Consider the following 22,716-nt stretch of genomic DNA (forward strand, 5'->3'; position numbering starts at 1 on the left):
TTTTCATGATGGTGGCCAATCTGACAGGAGTGAGATGGAATCTCAATGTAGTTTTAATCTGCATTTCCCTGATGACTAGTGATGTAGAACATTTTTTTAGATGCTTATATGCCATTCGTATTTCTTCCTTTGAGAATGCTCTATTTAGCTCCATAGCCCATTTTTTGATTGGCTTGTTTGATTCCTTATTATTTAACTTTTTGAGTTCTTTGTATATCCTAGATATTAATCCTCTATCAGATATATAGCTGGTGAAGATTTTTTCCCATTCTGTAGGTTGCCTCTTTGCTTTTTTCACTGTGTCCTTTGCAGTGCAAAATCTTTGTAGTTTCATGAGGTCCCAGTGATTAATCTGTGGTTTTATTGCCTGAGCAATTGGGGTTGTATTCAGAAAGTCTTTGCCAAGACCAATATGATGGAGGGTTTCCCCTACTTTTTCCTCTAGCAGTTTCAGAGTTTCAGGTCTGATGTTAAGGTCTTTAATCCATTTGGACTTAATTCTTGTGCATGGCGAGAGAGAAGAATCTATTTTCATCCTTCTGCAGATATATATCCAGTTTTCCCAACACCATTTGCTGAAGAGGCTGTCTTTTCTCCAATGAGTATTTTAGGCATTTTTATTGAATATCAGGTGGCTATAGCTACTTGGGCTTACATCTGGGTCCTCTATTCTGTTCCACTAATCTACATGTCTGTTTTTGTGCCAGTACCACACCATTTTTGTTACTGTGGCTCTGTAGTATAGGTTAAAATCAGGTATGGTGATACCACCAGCCTTATTTTTGTTGCTCAGTATTATTTTAGATATTTGAGGTTTTTTGTGATTCCAAATGAATTTTTGGATTGTTTTTTCTATTTCTATGAAGAATGCTTTTGGAATTTTGATAGGGATTGCATTAAATGTGTAGATTGCTTTTGGATTGCCATTTTCACAGTATTGATTCTTCCAATCCAGGAACAAGGGATGTTTCTCCACTTTCTAGTGTCTTCTGCAATTTCTCACTTAAGTGTTCTAAAGTTCTCATTGTAGAGATTCTTTACTTCCTTGGTTAGGTTTATTCCAAGATACTTTATTTTTTTTTTTATGCAATTGTGAATGGGAGCGATTCTCTGATTTCATCCTCTGTGTGTTTGTTGTTAGCATAGAGGAAGGCTACTGATTCCTGTGTATTTATTTTGTATCCTGCTACATGGCTGTAGATTTTGATCAGCTCTAACAGTTTTCTAGTAGAGTCTTTAGGGTCCTTTATGTATAGAATCATGTCATCTGCAAATAATGATAACTTGATTTCTTCCTTTCCAACTTGTATCCCTTTTATGTGTGTCTCTTGCCTTATTGCTATGGCTAAGACTTCCAAAACTATATTAAATAAAAGTGGGGACAGTGGACACCCTTGTCTTGTTCCTGATTTTAGTGGAAAAGCTTCCAGTTTTCCCCCATTTAGTAATATGTTGGCTGTAGGCTTGTCATAAATAGCTTTTATTCTCTGCAATTTTCTCTACAGGCAAGCTTTTTGAAAGGACCTTACCTCCACTGTGGCAAATTTCATTTATATATTACTATTTTCTTTTGATCTCAGAGATTTTTCTGTTGACCTCCTCCTGTGGAAGATTCTGGCTCTTTCTTTGAAACCTCTGGCCCATACTTCATGTCCACACACATCAGGTGGTCTCCTTTCTAGAAATTTCTGTCTTGAGGTCTGGTTCTACTCAGAGCCTGCTGCATAGCTGTCATCATGTTGTCACCAGGAACTTTCTCTAGCCACTCCTCCATTGCCTGGTCCTTGTGATTTCTGTCAAAGGGATTCAGACGAGCCGGGCGTGGTGGCACAAGCCTTTAACCCCAGCACTTGGGAGGCAGAGGTAGGAGGATCACCGTGAGTTCGAGGTCACCCTGAGACTACAGAGTGAATTCTAGGTCAGCCTGGGCTAGAGTGAGACCCTACCTTGAAGAGAAAAAAAAAAGAATTCAGACAAGACACTCAGAATGAGAGACCAAATATAACCATTTTAAGTAAAAAAAAAAAAAAAGGTCCAGGCCTGACTTAGACAGAGCACTAGCTGGCCAATGTGCTGACCTTTTGCTTCTGTAAACTTTTGCTTGCTTAATTGCTGCCTTTCCCCCTAAAGTTTCTGAGGAATCTCCACTTCAAGGACAATGGAGATGACTTCATCTGCCTGGAGTGCCCCGAGCTCCTGCCCCCAACTTTGCCCGCTGAAACCCCAAGCCAATCAGAACTGTTTAAACCAACCAATCATGTATCCATCCCCTACTTCTTTGTTCGAATTCCTATATGAACCCCTTCCCCCAAAAGAAAGGGGCTCTCTCCCTCACTACCGCTGTGTCGGACTGTGGGGACGGAGCCCAGGCCTAGGCTTGCAATAAAGAAACCTGTTGCTTTTGCATTTGAGTGTCTCGGCTTCTGTGGCGGTTCTCTGGGTGACTCCTGGGTGACCGGGGGACTTGGCTCCTGGTCAGGGGTCTTGGCACAAGAGCACAGTGTAGCAGACAGAGCTCATTACAAAGTAAAGTGGACCACGCTTATGGGGTGAGAGTGGACAATGGCCAGGGAGCCCACCGTGCCCACCTACATCTTAGATAGACTTTATATTAATTTCTAAAGCCTCAAGATCTGGGCACCTCCCTCCTGAGGAGTGTTTTCCTAACTGGATTGTTGACAAACCTTTGTGGATGAACTCTTTATTTTATTTACTTCGTTTTTTAAAACTTTTTACTGATAACGTCCGTACGTATAGACTATATGCCTTGATCATAATCCCGTCCTGCCTCCCTCTCATTTCCCATCTCTTGAATACTCCCGCCACCGAGTCCCTTCTCTCCAACTGGTCACTTCTATTTTGAAGGATGAACTCTTAAGACAGGGACAATGCGAGCTGGAGAGGTGGCTTAGTGGTTAAGGCACTTGCCTATGAAGTCTAAGGACCCAGGTTCGATTCCCCAGTACCCAGTTAAGCCAGATGCACAAGGTGGTCCATGCATCTGGAGTTCATTTGCAGCGGATGGGGAGGCCCTGGTGCACCCATTTCCTCTTCTGTCTCTCTCTCTCTTCCATTCTCTGTTAAATGAATAAATAAAAATAAATTTTAAAAGAAGGGACAATGACATGTACCCCCCCCTTTATTTTTTTTTTTTTTGGTTTTTTGAGGTAGGGTCTCACTCTAGCCCAGTGTGATCTGGAATTCACTATGGAGTCTCAAGGTGGCCTCGAACTCACAGCGATCCTCCTGCCTCCGCCTCCCGAGTGCTGGGATTAAAGGCGTGCGCCACCACGCCTGGCTTGTATTCTTTTTAAATTAATTTATTTTGGGGGGGGGGTGCGTGAGTGTTGTTACATGTGTGCCACAGTGTGCGTGTGGAAGTCAGAGGCCAGTGTTCGGGTGTCGCTCCTTAACTGCCTCCTGTTTGAGGCAGGGTCTCACGTTGTTCACTGCCGCGTTGGCCAGGTTAGCTGAGCCCCTGAGCTGCCAAGAGAGTCTCCTTCTCTGCCAGAGACATGGCTGGCACTACAAGCGCCTGTCTCAACCTCTCTGGCAGTGTTTCCATTGTTACTGTTTTCTGCTGGGGTGCTGGGGTCTGAGGTGAGGCCCTCACAGCTGCTCTGGTTCCTTATCCGCGGAGCCATCTCCCCAGTGTTTGTTCTTTACCAAGACAGCCTCCGGCTACTGAGTAATCTCATAGCCTACAGCCATAGTTTAAAATGTCACCTCTCTACCAGGACCAGAGATTGACTCAGATCCCATTCTTTTGTTAAAAAAATAAATAAATAAAATTCTGAGGTAGGGTCTCCTTCTAGCCCAGGCTGACTTGGAATTCACTATGTAGTCTCAGGCTGGTCTCGAACTCACGGTGATCCTCCTACCTCTGCCTCTTGAGTGCTGGGATTCAAGGCATGTGCCACCATGCCCAGCTTTTATTTTGTTTTTGTAAATATTTGTGTTTGTTTGCATAGAGAGAGAGAGAACAAGAGTGACCTCTTACCACTACAAACAAACTCCAGATGCACGTGACACATTGTGCATCTGGCTTTGCATGGGTACTGAGGAATCAAATACAGGCTTTGCAAGCGACCCCTTTAACCAATGAACCATCTCCTCAGCTCTTTCTTTCCTTCCTTCCTTCCTCCCTCCCACCCACCCTCCCTCCCTCCCTCCCTCCCTCCCTCCCTCCCTTCTTTCTTTCTTTCTTTGAGAGAGATACAGAAATAGGCAGGTAGAGACAGAGTGAAAGAGATTGGGCGTGCCAGGGCCTCCAGCCACTGCAAACAAACTCTTGATGCACACGCCCCCTTGTGCATCTGGCTTATGTGGGTCCTGGGGAATTGAACCTGGGTCCTTTGGCTTTGCAGGCAAGAGCCTTAACAGCTCGCCAGCCCCCCAGCTCATTCTTTTGACGAGTAATCAAAGTCCTGCAGTCAGGGACTGCCCTGATTTTGAGTGAAGGGCCCGTCCTCAATGACCTTCAAGCCCGCTACTATCTAGCTAGCTACCTGGCCGCTTGACATGACTTTTCAGCACACTCCTTGGTCTCTCTCTCTCTCTCCCATATTGAACCCTGGTTTTTGCATGCCCGTATTTCGCTCCCTTGTTTTGATGGAGCATATATCCTTTAATGTCTGTCTGAGAAGCAGTACCTAGGGTTGGCGATTCCTGAGCGGCCTTGCTGAGTGTGTTCGTGAGGACAGTCAGAACGAGGAGGTGCCGGAAGGGCAGGCGCGGTCGGCTGGGGCTCGGGGGGCCTGATGGCGCCTTGTAGGAAGACACGTCGCTTATTTAATAACTGACAGCAGTGACCTGGTCAAACAAGATGCTTCCTGATTTGATCAGGCTGGTTAATTTACACCTTCACTAGCCTTAGAGAATGACCTTGGAGTCCTTCTAATTCCTGTTCTTCATCTGTCCTCAATAAATGCCTGTGCACGCCTTTAATCCCAGCACTTGGGAGGCAGAGGTTGGAGGATTGCTGTGAGTTTGAGGCCAACCTGAGATTATGTAGTGAATTCCAGGTCAGCCTGGCCTAGAGTGAAGACCCTACTTTGAAAAACCTCAAGAAAAAAAAAAATTACTTCTCTGGGCTGGAGAGATAGCTTAGCGATTAAGCGCTTGCCTGTGAAGCCTAAGGACCCAGGTTCGAGGCTCGATTCCCCAGGACCCACGTTAGCCAGATGCACAAGAGGGTGCACACATCTGGAGTTCATTTGCAGTGGCTGGAGGCCCTGGCGCGCCCATTCTCTCTCTCTCTATCTCTGCCTCTTTCTCTCTGTCGCTCTAAAATAAATAAAATAACAAAAATAAAAATAAAAAATAAAAAAAGAATACTTATCTGTCATCGTCTTAGTGCAGTATGCAGCCGGTCAGTCTCACATACAAAAAAAAAAAAAATATTTATTTGAGAGAGGAGGGAAAATGGGTGCGCCAGAGCTTCCTACCTCTGAAAATGAACTCTGAAAATGAATGTGCATATGTGCATATGGCTTCATGTGGGGACTGGGGGATGGAAGAGCCTTTAACTAATGAGCCCAATTTGTTTAATATTCAATTAATTTATTTATTATCATTATTATTTAGTTTTTCAAGGTAGGGCTTTGCTCTGGCCCAGGCTGACCTGGAATTCACTATGTCGTCTCAGGGTGGCCTTGAGCTCGCGGCAATCCTCCTACTGCCTCTCAGGTGCTGCGATTAAAGGCGTGCGCCACCATGCCCAGATCTAATAATTTTATTCATTTATTTGCAGGAGAGAGACAAAGAGGCAGAGAGAGGGAGGGGGTGAGAGAATAGCCATGCCAGGGCCTCTAGCCACTGCTAACAAACTCAGACACATGTGCTACCTTGTGCATCTGGCTTACATGGGTCCCGGGGAATTAAACCTGGGTCCTTTGGCTTTGTAGGCAAGCGTCTTAACCACTAAGCCATCCCTCCAGCCCCAGTGATAATGCTTTTGATGTGAGTCATTTTCTTCCATCTTTTCTGTGTTCTCTCAATTTACAGATCCATAATCCTTCCATTTTTAGATCTTTTCTTAGATATTTTCCTTCCCTTCATTTTTTTTTTTTCTGGTTTCCTTTTCTTAAACCTGCAATTAGATAGCTATTGGTTATAATTCCTTTAATTTTCTGCAGTGTGTGGATATGCATGCACAGCCAGAGGAAGACGCCAGATGTCCCCTGTCACCCTTCTTCCTTATTTCTCTGAGACAGAGTCTCTTGCTCACTCGGGAGCTTGCTGCTGATATTCTGCAGCCAGCCTGGTTGACCAGCGAGCCCTGGTGATTCTTTTGTTTTCGTCACCTCAGTGCTGGGGTCGCAGGCTTTTTGTGTGGTGCTGGGGATTGGACACAGGTTCTTATCTCCTCAGCCCAGAAAAGAAAGACAGACAGAAAGAAAGAAAGAAAATTCGAGAAGTAATTTCTTGAATTTTCTTTCTTTCTTTCTTTCTTTTTTTTTTTTTTTTTCTGGTCTGGGGTGATGGCTTAGTGATTAAAAGCACTTGCTTGCACAGCCTACTGACCTGAGTTTAATTCCCAGCACTGTGTAAATCCAGGTGCTCATTTTCAGGGGCAAGAGACCCTTCCCCATGTGCAAATAAAAAAACTAACAAATATACAAATAAATAACTGCTATTTAAAATTATTTTCTCCAGCTTTCCCTCCATTTTTCTTCTATTTTGTAAAAGGTTTTCTGTGTCCTAATCTTTTGATGATTTTTATTTCAGGTTTTTAAAAAATTCCTTTAAGTACATTTTTGGTCTTTTGAAGGTTATTTTTGTTTGTGTGTTTGTTTTTTGAGGTAGGGTCTTGCTCTAGCTCAGGCTGACCTGGAATTCACTATCTAGTTTCAGGGTGGCCCTGAACTCACAGCTATCCTCCTACCTCTGCTTCCTGAATGCTGGGATTAAAGGCATATACTACCATACCTGGACCCCCTTTTGTAAAAAAATAAAAATAAAAAAATAGGAGTATAGGATAGATATCTCTTGTTTCTCAAAGACTACAAAATAGCTTTAATAAAATTCTGACTTTTAAAAATTTTGCTTTTGGGGAGGATATTTTTATTTATTTGAGAGACAGAAGAAAGAGAGAGGGAAGGAGAGAGGAAGAGGGGGGATATCTACACGGGGGCCTCCTGCCACTGTACTTAGTGCATCTGGCTTTACTTGAGTACTGGGGAATCGAACTCTGGTCATTAGGCTTGGTAGTCAAGTGCCTTAACCGCTGAGTCATCTCTGCAGCCCGGGTGGAAGGATACTTTGGTTTTCTTCCGTCTACTCAGTGGTCTGACTTTCCTTCCTCCCTGCTTGTCGGTGGTTCTGGTCTTCTGTTGGAGGCTGTGTCAATCAGCGCTGGTGGGGAGCTCAACTCCACAGGCATTGGCAGCCTCGCCTTCTCCCTGGCTTCCCCGAGCTGCTTTCTGGGCCCAGAGTCATGGCCTCCCTGAGTCTCCTCTTTTGTGCCGCTGGGTTTCCCCAGATAGAAATCTGATGGATGGTAAGAGGGTGCCAAGGGCCATGCCCACGTCAGCGCAGACTTCTCGGCCCTCTCCAGCTCACCGCAGCCTTTGAACTCACAGCGCCCCCTCGCGTTTTCTCCCGCTCACCGCAGCCTTTGAGCTCACAGCGCCCCCTCGCGTTTTCTCCAGCTCACCGCAGCCTTTGAGCTCACAGCGCCCCCTCGCGTTTTCTCCAGCTCACCGCAGCCTTTGAGCTCACAGCGCCCCCTAGCGTTTCCGCCGCGGATGGCCAGAACCACTTTCCTTCCACGTAGCTACCGCGGGTGCCGCCTCTCGCCTGCAGGTCAAGGTGCCTGTTTATTTATTCGCTCATTTCGGTTTTTCGAGGTAGGGTCTCGCTCGAGCCCAGTGTCTTTCTAGCTGAGCCACAGCTGCCAGAGTTTCTAAGATCGAGGAGGACATACCGCAAGGAGGAGTCAAGTGGTGGGACTGCCCCTGCGCAAGGACCCTGCAGGTGCCAAGACCGGGAGACCGGAGGAGATACCTAGATGGTGTGACCTGGCTGTGGAGGGATGGGATGTGTATGAGAAGAGACACGGCCCTGCCTGGAGGGAGTGTGTCCCCAGCGGAGGAAGCCGTGGGATACCTGAGAAGAGTGTTTCTGCTGAAGGGGATGTGTCCCAGTGAGAGATGGTGTGGCCCAACTGAAAGGGAGTGTGGACCAGTGAGCGCGGTGTGTCCCAGGTGTGCAGAGCTTGTGTGTGTGTGTGGGGGGGGGGCTCAGCTGAAAGCAGTTGTGTCTCAGTGGGAGGGGTGTGGCCTAGCAGAAGAGGGCACGCCCCATAGAGGCTGGTGTGTCAAATTGGAGGGGATGTGGTCCGGTGGGACTCCCGCAGCCGAGATCACCGACTTGGGCCGCCCTGTCCAGGCACCTGGTGCCTTAGTGATACCTACACCGGAGCTCGGCGAATTGTCCCTGCTGGTGCGTCTTCCATGCAGCAGGAAACATGCCACGGGCCTGGGTGCCGGGGGCCTGCTATGGGAGTAACCAAGAGCCTTAGAGTTCTCAGAATCCCCGAAGTTAGAGCCCACATCTGCTGGAGGCCACCGCGGGCCCAGGCAGGTCTTTGGGTCACAGAACCCGGGACGGGGTAGCTCCGCCAACGCCGTTTCTGGGTTTGCACCTCTCCCATGAATAATGAGAGCGAATTAAACACGCATGCTCTCACCGCCTGTCAGAGATGGCTACCGGGGGAGCCATAAACCCAGCCAGATCTGGAGCGCCTGCCCAGGCTGGTGGCGTGGCGAAGCCGAACTGGGCTGGGTCTCCTGGGCCTCGCCGGGGCCCGAGGGCTGGGACGCGCCTCCTCCCCCACACTCCGTGTCTGCCAACGGTCAAGCCACTTGGCACCTGCCAAGCTGGGCACCCAATGCCAGAGCAAACGGAACCCAGCCCAACACACTTCCAGAAATGGGTCCCTGCGGAGCCCCAAGGCCCCCTCCCTCTGCTGACCTCGGCCCCTGCAAGGGGTCCTATTTGTTGCCTCAGACCCTGGAAACGAGCCCTAAAGGCCTCAAGAATGTGTGGTTTTGCCCAGTGCCCTAGAAGGACACGGGCGCTAACATGACTGCCCAAGTCCACTGTGGCCTTCTCGTTCTTCCTGTTGGCTCTGCGGACATGGGGCGGGGGTGGGGGGGGGTCCTCCCAGTGTGGGCAGAAGTGGCTGAGGCTCAAACTGCAAATTGTTTCTTCAATATCGTTCCAAGTGGGGTGTGATGGTGCACGCCTGCAATCCCAGCACTTAGGAGGTAGAGGCAGGAGGATCAGAAGTTCAAGGGTATTCTTGACTACAGAGTGAGTCTGAGGCCAACCTGAGCTATGTTAAGTCCTTACCTAAAAAAAAAAAAACAAAAAAAAAAAACCTCACCCTTAAAAAGTCAACTTGAGGCCAGGCATAGTGGCGCACGCCTTTAATCCCAGCACTCTGGAGGCAGAGGTAGGAGGATCGCCGTGAGTTCAAGGCCACCCTGAGACTACTGAGTGAATTCCAGGTCAGCCTGGGCTAGAGCGAGACCCGACCTCAAAAAAAACCAAAGAGCTGGAGAGATGGCTCAGCAGATAAGGCACTTATCTGCAAAATCTAACTGCGGGGATTCAGCTCCCCAGTATCCACATAAAGCCAGATGCTTAAGGTGGTCTCTGCATCTGGAGTTCATTTGTAATTAATTAATTAATTAATTTTTAAAAGAAAGGAAGAAAAAACTCAACTCGAGCTGGGTGTGTGGGGATGGTTAGAGGATATGGCTGCTGCGTGGGCCGGGGCGGGTGGTGGCAAGGATTCATGGAGGCCTGATCTCAAAGACCCACAGAACCCCTGCCTCATCCACACTGTCCGGTCCCCAGAGCCGCCGCTGACAAAGGGCCACAAACGGCCTCATGAATTTTCACAGAGCTGGCTGAAGACATGCTGGAAGGGAGGGTGTCTGGGTTACAGGGTATGGTGAGAAATGGGTGGGGGTGGATGTGGGGGGGAGGAGTCCGGGATAAGAGGAAAGGAGGAATGAGGGATGGATTGGGGGGGAACTAGGACGACAGAGTGGGGGATGGGAGAGAATGAGTTGCGGCATGGGTGGCATGGGTGGCATGGGTGGCATGGGTGGCATGGGTGGCATGGGTCGGGGATAGCTGAGGGGTAGGTGGGGGCTGAAGAGAGAGTGGGCGGGCATAAGTAGGGGAATGCTAGCTAGGGGTGCGTGGCGCTAAGGCGGGGTAAATGAAGGAGGTGGGGGTGGCGGGGGATAAAGATGGAGGGTGTGTGGGGGGTGGGTGGAGGGTGGCATGGAGCCTGAGCGAGGAGGGTCCTGGGGGTCGAGTGGGGGTGGTTAGGGGAGGGAGGGGTGGAGCGTGGAATAATGTGGGTGAGGGGTGGGGATTGAGTGTCTGACAGGGCAGGGGCTGGGGTGATGCCAATGCGTTGCTTTTTCCAATTTCATATATTTCTCTTTTAGAGAGAGAGAGAGGAGAGAACAGGTCCGTGTGGGCCTCGGCCACTGCAGTCGGACCTAGCGGGCACGTGCGACCTTGCTCTAGCCTCTGTGCATGTGGCTTACGTGGGATCTGGAGAAAGATCGAACGCGGGTCCTTGGGCTTCGCAGGCGAGCGCCTTAACCGCCAAGCCCTCCCTCCAGCCCAGAAGGTTCCACTTAGTCTCTGTGCATCTCACCAGGACTCTGTGGCGCTGGGCAGTGTAAGACACCAGAAGTCCCCAAGCGCCCCACACAGCCAGCAGTCCCGTGCTGACTGGAAGTCGCTCCTCCGCGCTCGGCTTGCTGGGCACTGGTGCGTGTCAGACTTCCCCTGACTGCCAGCGCTTGTGGGTCTTGCTCCTTGACAGTCGCCATCCTCAGTGAGGACCCCTCCGTCTCTGCCAGTCTCATGAAGATCTGGTGGCCTTGACCCGCCAGCCCTCCGGACTCTCCTGCGTTCGCAGGGCTGAGACAGGGCGTCTGACTGCACCCCATCTTGCAGGATGCTTTTCTCGTGTCCCGTCTGCTCAACACCCCGGCCATCTTTCTCTTCGCTAAGTGGCCTTTACCCCTTTTTCTTTCTCTACCTCCCACTCCCCTGTAGGAAAACATGTGTGTCCAGCCCACCCCATTAAACCAGAAAACCACCTCCCCCGGCTGCTTGTCCTTTTCAGAAGTCCTGCCCTGCCCCAGCTCCAACCGGGCTGTATACATTCTTCAACTTGTTTTAAAGTTCAATGTTTATTCTCCAGCCTTTAATCTGTTTTATATATCAGAGTGACAAGGTTTTATGGAATGGGGGGAAGAAAAGAGTCCTGTTCCTACAAACTGCTTGTAAACCACTGACTTGGCCCAGCCGAGAGGAGACGAGAAGGAAGGCAGGAGGAGGGGCCCCTGTGACCCACACAGTACTTTCTAGAGAGCCAGGTAGGGCTCGGGAACAGGAAGCAGGGTAGACACTCTCCTCGCTGCCCTGTGGCTGACCGGCTCGGGAGGATGCAGCCCGGCCTGCTTTTTCTGATAGCCCCGTGAGACACTTGGAGGTGGGTGAGCTGGTGCAGGCTCCGCAGGGAGGCCCACCAGAGCGCTCAGGTCTTCAGCACACACTAAAGCAGGACTCCCAGTGACAAGCTAGCATGGTGTCTGTAAGCCCAGTGTACCTTCAGCAGTGGGAGGTGGAGTTAGGAGAATCCAGAAGCTGGCCAGCTAGTCTGGCCTTCCCAGTGGCGAAATAACAGGAGAAACCCTGTCTCACACAAGATAGAAGGAGGGAGCCAACACCCCGAAGTTGTCCCCTGACCTCCGCACACATGTGATGGCATGTGCATGCCCCCCTTCCCCCCCCACCCCGCAACAAACAGTAAAGTTTTTTTTTTTTTTTTTTTAAGTTTAAGGCCAGCCTGGGCAACTCAGTAAGACCCTGTCTCAAAGTACAAACTAAGGGTTGGAGAGATGGCTTAGCAGTTAAGGTGTTTGCCTGCAAAGCCAAAACAGATCCTAGTTCGACTCCCCAGGACCCACGTAAGCACATGCATCTGGAGTTTGTTTGCAGGGCTGGAGGCCCTGGCATGCCCATTCTCTCTGTCTCTCTCTCCCTCCACCTCTTTCTCTCTCTCAAATAAATAAATAAAATATATACTTTTTAAAAGTACAAACTAAGAAGAGAGCTGTTGTCACCGGGCATGGTGGTGCACTACTTTAATCCCAGCACTTGGGAGGCAGAGGTAGGAGGATCGCTGTGAGTTTGAGGCCACCCTGAGACTACATAGGGAATTCCAGGTCAGCCTGGGCCAGAGTGAGACCTTGCCTTGAAAAAAAAAAAAGAACTGGGAGTGTAGCTCAGTGGTAAAGCTCCTCCCTAGAATCCCTCAGTGAGGGGCCCGGGCGTGGCTCAGTGGTAGAGCTCCTGCCTAGAATCCCCCAGTGAGGGGTTGGGGTGTGGCTCAGTGGTAGAGCTCCTGCCTAGAATCCCCCAGTGAGGGGCAGGGGTGTGGCTCAGTGGTAGAGCTCCTGCCTAGAATCCCCAGTGAGGGGCTGGGGGCGTGGCTAAGTGGTAGAGCTCCTGCCTAGGATCCCCCAGTGAGGGGCTGGGGGTGTGGCTCAGTGGTAGAGCTCCTGCCTAGAATCCCCCAGTGAGGGGCTGGGGGCTTGGCTCAGTGGTAGAGCTCCTGCCTAGAATCCCCCGGTGAGGGGCTGAGGGCATGGCTCAGTGGTAGAGCTCCTGCCTAGAATCCCCCAGTGAGGGGCTGGGGGTGTGGCTCATTGGTAGAGCTCCTGCCTAGAATCCCCCAGTGAGGGGCTGGGGGCGTGGCTCAGTGGCAGAGCTCCTGCCTAGAATCCCCCAGTGAGGGGCTGGGGGCGTGGCTCAGTGGTAGAGCTCCTGCCTAGAATCCCCCAGTGAGGGGCCGGGGGCGTGGCTCAGTGGTAGAGCTCCTGCCTAGAATCCCCCAGTGAGGGGCCGGGGCGTGGCTCAGTGGTAGAGCTCCTGCCTAGAATCCCCCAGTGAGGGGCTGGGGGCGTGGCTCAGTGGTAGAGCTCCTGCCTAGAATCCCCCAGTGAGGGGCCGGGGCGTGGCTCAGTGGTAGAGCTCCTGCCTAGAATCCCCCAGTGAGGGGCCGGGGCGTGGCTCAGTGGTAGAGCTCCTGCCTAGAATCCCCCAGTGAGGGGCTGGGGGCGTGGCTCAGTGGCAGAGCTCCTGCCTAGCATATAGGGAGCTCTAGATTCTATTTTCCAGTATGGCAAAAAAAAAAAAGTAAAAGAAAAAAGGAAGGAAGGAAGAGAGAGAGAGAGAGAGAGAGAGAGGAAGGAAGGAAGGAAGGAAGGAAGGAAGGAAGGAAGGAAGGAAGAAAGAAAAGCAAGCCTGATGCAATGTTGCAAATGTGTCTTTGATCCCAACACACTTAGGAGAACAGGAGGCAGAGGCAGGAGAGTGCAGAAGCTTGGAGCGCATGAAGCAAAAACAAAATAAGGGAGACCCTGTCTCTAGCAGGGTGGAGGGAGAGGACAGACACCCAGAGTTGTCCTTAGACCTCATAAGTGTGCGTGGCTCGTGCACACTCACACCCCTTACCTTACACACACATACAGATACACACACACACACACACACACACACACACAAATGATAAAATGTTTCAAGGAAAAGAAAATGGAAAATGAAAGACCTGGTAGGCGCTCTGCCTCCCGGCCTCCTGGCAGCCTGTGTCCACACTCCCTGAGGGTCACGTGGGAGCGATCACGTTGTCACCGTGCCTCTCTCATGACTCCAGGCATCTGTCTTTTCCAAAGGAGGTCCCCGTGGGGCCAGGCTTTGAAACGAGCAGAGAAAAGAGAGGGATTGAAGTGCTCCTTGACTCTGAAAGCAATAAAAACTCTTGAGAGCAGCTTTGAACTATCTACTTCCTAATTAACGAGCTCCAGTGTGAGGAGACAGATTAATACTGCCCAGGGAGGCGGTGGGAGCTTGGAGGTCACCATACTGGTGTTTCAAGTGGCTTCTTGGCTTCTGTCCCTCCCAGCCGTGCTCAGTGAACACCGAACAGCGGGACCTCGCATTGTGTTGTGTTGTATTGTAGTTTGTGTGGTGTGTGTACTTATCTATGCGTGTGTAGGTGCACATGCATAAGTGTGTGGAAGTCAGGGGACAACGTTGGGTGATAATCCTCAGGAATTGAGATGGGGTTTTTCAACAGATTAGGCGAGGCTAGCTGAACAGTGAACCTTTGAGACCTGCTCATCTCCACCTCCCTGGCATTGGGATTATGAGCGTACGACACCATACCTGGCTTGTTATTATCAACTCTGTGTGTGTGTGTGTGTGTGTGTGTGTGTGTGTGTGTGTGTGTGACGAGAGAGATGTGTGTATAGGAGGCCACATATGTGTGGAGGTCAGGAGGTAGCCTCGGGGTGTTGGTCCTCTCCTTCCATTTTGCTTGTGACAAGGGTATCTTTTGTGGACTGCCACTGGGAAGGTCGGATTAGTGGGCCTGGAAGCTTCTGGTTTCTCCCGACTCTGTCTCCTATTGTCGTAGTTTTGGGGTTGCTGATGTTTATGTGGCTGTGTGTCTGGCTTTATGTGGGTACTGGTGACCCAAACTTTGATTGGCAGGCTTGTGAAGCAAGTGCCTTTAACGGCGGAGCCATCTCCCCGTCCCCATGCCTGGCTTTTTCATGTGGGTTCTGGGGATCAAACTTGGCTCCTCAGGCAAACACTTTACTGACTGAGCTGTCATCCTTCTAACTCCATCCCCTACCCCTTACCCTTTGCTTTTTAAAAATCTTTTATTTAAATTAAAAAAAAATTTAGAGAGAGAGAAAGAATTGGTGCACCAGGGCCTCAGTCACTGAAATTGAACTCCAGACGCTTACGCCACCTACTGGTCCTGTGTAACCTTGCATTTGCCTCACCTTTGTGCATATGGCTTACGTGGGATCTGGAGAGTTGAACATGGGTCCTTGGGCTTCGCAGGCAAGCACCAGCCCACCCTTACTTTTATGAAACAAAGTCTCATTATGTAGTACAGTCTGGTCTTGAACTTCCTGTGTATTCTAGGCTGGCCTGGGACTCTCAGTGATCTCCCCATCTCAGCCTCCCAAATTCATCCTGGATCATAGACACAGGGCTACCACACCAGCTCAAGGGAGTTTTAATTTTAATTATTTTAAAAATATTTTTGTTCGGGGCTGGAGAGATGGCTTAGTGGTTGAGGCATTTGCCTGCGAAGCCTAAGGACCCAGGTGTGATTCTCCAGGTCCCACGTAAGCCAGATGCACAAGGTGGCGCATGCGTGTGGAGTTCGTTTACAGTGGCTGGAGGCACTGGCATGCCCATTCTTATTCTCTCTCTCTCTGTCTTAAATAAATAAATAAAATAGATAAATAAAAATGTTTAAAAATATTTTTGTTTATTTGATAGAGAGAGAGAGAATGGGTATGTCAGGTCCTGCTGCTCAAATGAACTTCAGATCCATGTGCCGTGTTGTGCATCTGGCTTTCTGTGGGCACTGGCAAACAAGCACTTAAACCACTGGGCAATCTCCCCATCCTGAATTACTTATTCTTATTTTTAAAAATGTTTAATTAATTAATTTATTTATTTCAGAGGGAGAGGAAGGGGCAGATAGAGAGGAGGAGGGGACAGTGTGTCAGGGCCTCTAGCCACTGCAAACAAACTCAAGATACATGTGCCACCCTGTGCACCTGGGGAATCGAGCCTGGGTCCTTAGTCTTTGCAGGCAAGTGCCTTAACCGCTAAGGCATCCCTCCAGCCCTTAAATATTTTTTGAGACAGCGTCTCATGTAGTCTAGGCTGGCTCTGAACTTGCTAGGTAGGTGAAGATAGTCTTGAATTTCTGACCCTCCTGCCTTTGACTCCCCAGAGGTGGGAGTACAGGTGTGGTCCTGCGGACAGAACTCGGGGTACTGTGTATGCTACCAAGTACTCTGTCCATTGAGCTATACCCCAGCCCTCAGAGGGAAGGAGAGAGCGAGAGAATGGGCATGCCAGGGCCTCCAGCTGCTGCATCCGAACTCTAGACATGTGCACCCCATTTTGCCCCTGGCTAACGTGGGTCCTGGGGAATCAAACCTGGGTCCTTTGGCTTTGCAGGCAAGTGCGTTAACCACTAAGCCATCCTCCAGCCCCAGAGGAAACATACTTTTAAACATACTAATCTAACCCTGACCTTCACCTTCCTGAAGCCATCCAGTACTGACACATTGGTTGATGGGCTTTGCAAAGACACCCCCCCCCATGCCCTCCTGTGTGATGATCTGGCACCTCATGCCCTCCCCTTACCAGCAGTGCCCAGGTGTGTTGGCTGCTGATGCTACTCCCTGCTGCTCAGCCTTTGCTGTCCTTCAAACCTCCAGCGTGTGCAGTCCTTGGGCCTCCCGTTAGATGCCACCTCCACCAGAAAGCCCTCCTCGACTGCTCCCCGCTGGGTCGGCTCAGGTCTAGCAAGTTGCAAGGAGGAGGAGAGCTTGAAGCCATAAGGCTCTGACACATAGATAGAAGTACTCCAGACAGAAATCATAGATTTCAGGCTGGAGAGATGGCTTAATGTAAGGCCTACAGAGCCAAAGGACCCAGGTTCGATTCCCCAGGACCTACATAAGCCAGATGCACACAAGGTGGCGCATGCAACTGGAGTTCATTTGCAGTGGCTGAACACCCTGGTGTGCCCATTCCCTCTCACTCTATCTGCCTCTCTCTCTCTCTCTCTCTCTCTCTCTCTCTCAAATATATAAATAAATAATAAATTTAAACAATCATAGATTTCCCTGCCTGGCTGTTTAAAGGCCATGCGGGCTTCCCACGCACTCTCTTCTTGCGGGGGGGGGGGGGCTGTCTATACTTTACCCTAAACTTGCTTCTTTTTGTTTTTCAGAATGCATGAACTGTACCCGGCTCAGCGACATGAGCGAGCGGCTGACCACGCTGGAGGCCAAGGTCAGACAGGCTTGGGAACCTGGTCCTTGGAAGCTGGCTGGGGGGTGGAAAGACTAGAACCACCTCCTGACTCCTCTAGAGGGCGCCATTGGACCATATGCTCCATTGACCATATGCTGGGCAGAAGAAGCCCTGGTTTCAGGGAGCCCCAGGGATCTGAGCAGCCTGATATTAGGTGTTGGGGAGTGGCTGTGGGTGGCCTTGGATTGTGCCAGCCTCCTGGGATGGGAAAAGTAACAGATTTTTATTTTTATTTATTTAATTGGGAGAGATAGACAGAGAAAGAGTCAGATAGATGAGAGAGAGAGAGGGAATGGGTGCTCCAGGGCCTCCAGCCATTGCAAACGAACTCCAGATGCATGCGCCCCCTTGTGCATCTGGCTTACCTGGATCCTGGGGAATGGAGCCTCGAACCGGGGTCCTTAGGCTTCACAGGCAAGCACTTAACCACTAAGCCATCTCCCCAGCCCACAGATTGTTTTTTAAAGCAAAGCTTTAGTTTCTAGAAAGTGGCTGTTTTGGAGCCCGTAGTTCTCAGGCCCCAGGGCATGCTGGGAGGCTGAACAAGTGGAAATTGGTGGGTCCTTCCAAAGCCACTACCCCTAGCTCCAGCTAATCCTCCATAAACTCCTGCCAGAGGCCTGGGCACAGGAGAGCTTATGGGGAGAAAAAGACTAGAACTACCACCTGGCTCCTCTAGATGGCGCCATTGAGCATATGCACCAGCTTGCCCACCTTGGAGCTTCCAGGCCCCACCACCTTGTCTGTCCTGCTCTGAGTGAGGCTTGTTTGGAGTCATTCCCTGTCCCCACAAGGCCTTCCCTATTCTCACCTACCGCTGAGAGTGCCCCTGTGGCCAGAGAGATGCCCTCAGCAGGATCAAAGGTGCAGTTAACCGTGCTGTGTGTACATGCTCTGCTCCCCTCCACACTGAGGCTTGGGTGATGATCCGGGGGCGGGGAGGCTCTGGGGGAGCATTATTAAGGTTCTGTGGAACCTCTTGGGGCAGTGGGAACTGCTGAGGTGGCCTGGGGTCCTGGGCAGGGCCAGCGGCAGGGAGCTGGACCCACCTGAGATTGAGATAGCAAGATGGAGGGTGATGCACGGAACGAGCTCCAAGTCTTGCTTTTTCATCATTTTCCAGAGGGTCAAAACACAGGTCAAAGGTGAAAGGGACACTCTTCTTATTACCGTTGTGCCCGGCCAATAGGAACAGAACAAACCTGCTTGCTAAGTGCAAATCCACCAACGGAGACTCAGGAAGGCCATGACTCCACAGTCAATCCAGGCTTGGAGGTGGCTGCGGTGGCCCAGATCTGCCGTCCCAGCACTTGGGAGCCGAGGCACGAGGATGATGCGTTTGAGGCAAGCCTGGCCTGCGCAGTGAGACCCTGTCCAGAATTAAAAAGTGGGAGGCTGGAGAGATGGCTCAGCAGTTAAGGCGCTTGCCTGCAAAGCCTAAGGACTCATGTTTGGCTCTCCAGGTCCCACATCAGCCAGGCGCACAGTGATCAGTGATGCAAGCACACGTGGTCACACGCGCACACGAGGAGGCGCACGTGTCTGGGGTTGGATTGCAGTGGCCAGAGGCCCTGATACGCCAATTCTCTTTCTCTCTCTCTCTCTGTCTCACACACACAGTCTTGCGCAGGGCCCACGTTTAACAAGGTAGGTGCGGGGCTGGAGAGATGGCTCAGTAGTTATGAGCATTTCCTGTGCAAGGCCTGAGAGACCACTAGAATCCCATCCCCCCACCCCCGCCAAGACCCACAGCTAGACGTGGCCATGCACGCCTTGAACCCCAGTCCTGTGGGGATCAGAGATCCGAGAATTGCCAGGGCTTGAGGAATTAAAAACAGCAAGCTCTGAGATGAGTCAGAGACCCCAGCTCAGGTAAGGGAACGATGGGCAGGGGACACCAAAGTCCCCCTCTGACCGTAGCAGGAGAGTGTACCCTGCCACAGGCAAGCACAGGGGACCACATGGACACATCCATGAGCACCCACCACACACACACCACAACTCATTACACACCTACGCATGCAAAATTTAAACACACACACACACACACACACACACACACTACAGGTAGGTGTGATATGTGCCTGTCACCCCAGCATTGGGGAGGGGAAGACAAAAGGACCCCTGAGGCTTGCTGGGCAGCCAGTCTAGCCTACTTGGGGAGCTCCAGGCCAAGGAGAGACCCTGACACAAAAAAAGAGGTGGACGGTGTTCCTAAGGAACGATATCTGAGGTTTCCCTCTAGCCTCTACGTGCATGCACACACATGCACACACACACACACACACACACACACACACACACACAAAGAAGAAAAAGGGCTGGAGAGGTGGCTCAGCAGTTCAAGGCACTTGATGGTAAAACCTCACGGCCCAGGTTTGATTCCCCAGCACTCACGTAAAGCCAGATGCACAAGACAAAGTGGTGAGTGTGTCTGGAGTTCATTTACAGTGGCAGAAGGCCTGGCCAGCCCATACTCACCCTCTCTCTCTCATAAATAAATAAGTAAATAAATGAATGAAAAGGACAGGTATGTGTGATGCTGCGCAGAACACAAGACATTCAGGATCTAAAGACATACACCAGGCCATCTTGTCGCTCCTCTGTAAGCAGGCAAGGTCCCACAGCAGCCAAGACCATGAGCCCGAGCCAGGGCTGAGAGAGGCCGACTGTCCTCCTTAGAGTCAGTCTCTCTCTCTCTCTCTCTCTCTCTCTCTTTTTTAAGAAAAAGGGAGAGAGAGAGACAGAGAGAGAGAAAGGGAGAACGGGGAGGCCAGGGCCTCAAGCCACTGCAAACAAAGTCCAGAGGCATGCACCACCTTGTGCATCTGGCTTCTGTGAGTACCAGGGAATCGAACCTAGGTCCTTAAGCTTCACAGGCAAGCGCCTTAACCGGTAAGCCATCTGTCCAGCCCAGGGTCAGTGTTTCTTGAGCATTTGAGATGGGAGACTTTGTGACCCAGGGCCAGGTCAGCCTTGAGAAGCAGGGTACGAAATGTCGGGGGAGATGCTGGAAGGAACTCCTGGTTCCTGAGGTTTTAGAGCAGGTGAGCCCAGCCTGACGGGCATTTTCCAAGGTCTTAGTAAGGCTTGGCACCGAGGAGAAGCTGACAGCTTGGCTTGGCTCTAGCCCACCATTCTGGGTGTTAAAAGTCACAGTTTTTGGAGACTTGGCCTGATGCCACCTGTCCTTCTCACACCTGGCCCTGCAGGGAGCAGTACCTTCCCCCGACCCCCTGCCTCGTTCCCTGGCTCCCAACATCCCTTGCCAAGGAGGGCCCCAGCAACTTGGCCAGAGCTTGCCATGTGACCACAAGAGCAGTGACCTCTTGATGGACAAATTCTGGGACTTCAGGACATGGCAGCTCCAAGGTGAAGTGGTGGGGTTCAAGTGATTTTGGTTTTTTTGTGTGTGTGGGGGAACTCTAGGAATACAGAGGCTGCTTAGGGGGACAGATCAATTCAGCCGACCTCTCTTATGTCAGGCTCCTCCACCTAGACTCAGAAACTCCTGACTAACCTATTGTGTCTCCTTCCGGCTGCCTAATCCGTACCCATGTGTCCCCTGCAAAGGCAAAAGTCACTGGGAGTCCTGTGGGCCAGGTCCCAGGGTCCTGAAGAGATAGATGCCTGGAATGAGAGGGGCTGGTGCCCGGACAGCCAGTACCACCATGGGCTGTGCCCAGGCCCGTTTGGCCTACAGGGGCAAACAGTCCAAGGAGCGTAGGGGGTCAGCTCAGGTCAGAGGTCAGGGGGTCAGGAGTACGGGGCAGAGTCAGCATAGAGCTAAGCCAGCAGACCCCAGGCAGAGAGTCAGAGAAGAGGCAGCTGAGGAGGGCCAGGTGGGAGAGATCTGTCACTCCATCTGCTCTGGAGGCTTGAGAAAGAAAGACCCCAGGTTCAAGGACTGTCTGAGCACGTTCATCTCTGCAGCTCAAGGGAGCCCATTCTCACACTCTGTTCAATAGCGCAGAAGAGGCAGGAAGTGAAAGACGAGGCCAGACACCCCTCAGACTCGTGATGTCTCAGTGCTGGGCTACATGCATGGGCACCTCTTTGTTGCAAGGGGCCTGGGAATTCCTGACCAAGCACAAAGAGAATGCTTGTGATTGGCTTAGCCCGACTGGGGCTTCTTTTTGTTTTATTTAAAGCTTTATTATTTATTTATTTGAGAGACAGACACAGAGAGAGAGGTAGAGAAAGAGGCAGAGAGAGAGAGAGAACGGGCACGCCAGAGCCTCCAGCCACTGCAAACGAACTCCAGATGCACGCGCCCCCTTGTGCGTCTGGCTAACGTGGGTTCTGGTGAATCAAACCTGGGTTCTTTGACTTTGCAGGCAAACGCCTTAACCACTAAGCCATCTCTCCAGCCCCAATTGGGACTCCTTTACTTTATTTTATTATTATTATTTGTTTTTGTTTTTTTTTTGAGAGAGAGAGAGAAAAGAGAGGTAGAGAATTGGCACTCCAGGTCCTCAGCCACTGCCATTGAAATCCAGACGCTTGCGCCACCTAGTGGGCATGTGCGACTCTGCGCTTGCCTCGCCTTTGTGCGTCTGGCTTACATGGGATCTGGAGAGTCAAACATGGGTCCTTAGGCTTCGCAGGCAAGCACTTTGACCGCTAAGCCATCTCTCCAGCCCCCAACCAGGGCTTCTGAAGGAAGAGAAGAAGGGACAGGTGGAGTCCAGGTAAAGATGACAGTCTGTCCCTCTTGTCCCAAATACAGCTGGTGGCAGAAGGCCAATAGAACACTGGCTTATATCCTGGGTTCCTTCCTCCCTCCTTTCTCCCCTTCACAAGCCATAAGAGGGGTGGGAGGAAGCCCCGAGGGGCTTCCCTGCATGAGGGTCGCAGCAGTCTCCCCACTGGTACCTGGTGGGGGAGGGTGGACACTGACGGTGATGACATCATTGGGTGGTGGCCCTCAAAAAGCCAAGCAAGGTCTGGTTTTCTTGGCTAGCTTAAACCCTGAGAATAGATAGGATATATCTTATTTTCTTTTCTTCTTAAAAAAACATATTTTATTTTTCACTTATTTTATTTGAGAGAGAGAGAGAGAGAAAGAAAGAAAGAGGTGGATAAAGAGAACATGGGCGTGTCGGGGCCTCCAGACTCATGCGCCACCTTGTGCATCTGACTTACGTGGGCCCTGGGGAGTTGAACCTGGGTCCTTTGGCTTTGCAGGCAAGCACCTTAACTGCTGAGCCATCTCTCCAGCCCTCTCGTGTGTGTGTGTGTGGGGGGGGGTGCATTATGTGCAAGTGTATTTGTGAATACGTGGGGAACATATATGTGTGTGGGCATGCACATGCGTGCGTGCGCATGGAGACCAGAGATCAGCATTGGGTTTCTTCCCCAGTCATTTTTCACCTTTTTTGGGGTGTGTGTGCCCGCACACGTGGGGCTTATGCTGCGGTGTAAGTGTGGAGGTCAGAGGGTAACTCGGGGTGTTGGTCCTCGCCCTCCACCTGGTTTGGAAACAGAGGTAGAAACAGAGGCTCAGAGATCGTGAGTGCCTTATCTGAGGTCACCCAGTGGGTAGGTGGTGAGACCAGGGCTCCCACCGATCCCTTCTACACGCAGACACCCATTGTCCGAGCTCACCGGGCTGGCTGGCACTAGGTGTCTAGCTTTACGTGGGCGCTGGGGATCTGAACTCAGGTCCTCACGCTTGCATGGCAAGTGCTTTATCCGCTGAGCCATCTTCCCAGCCCTCCGCCTCATTTGTCGTTCACTTGTTTTAGTTTGGCT

At 51.0% G+C, this 22,716-nt stretch overlaps 1 protein-coding gene across 3 annotated transcripts in view; it reads left to right on the forward strand.

Annotated features, from left to right (window-relative positions):
* Positions 1–22,716, forward strand: part of Col26a1 (collagen type XXVI alpha 1 chain) — a 193,594-nt gene that overhangs the window by 149,348 nt on the left and 21,530 nt on the right. For all 3 annotated transcript variants that reach the window (XM_012950628.2, XM_045144222.1, XM_004666287.2), the window contains one exon: positions 16,880–16,941. In XM_012950628.2, the coding sequence (XP_012806082.1) occupies positions 16,880–16,941 (62 nt within the window). The remainder of the gene's footprint in view (positions 1–16,879; positions 16,942–22,716) is intronic.

This window comes from Jaculus jaculus, chromosome 2 (genome assembly GCF_020740685.1).
Source record: "Jaculus jaculus isolate mJacJac1 chromosome 2, mJacJac1.mat.Y.cur, whole genome shotgun sequence".
In the NCBI taxonomy this organism is placed as follows: Eukaryota; Metazoa; Chordata; class Mammalia; order Rodentia; family Dipodidae; genus Jaculus; species Jaculus jaculus.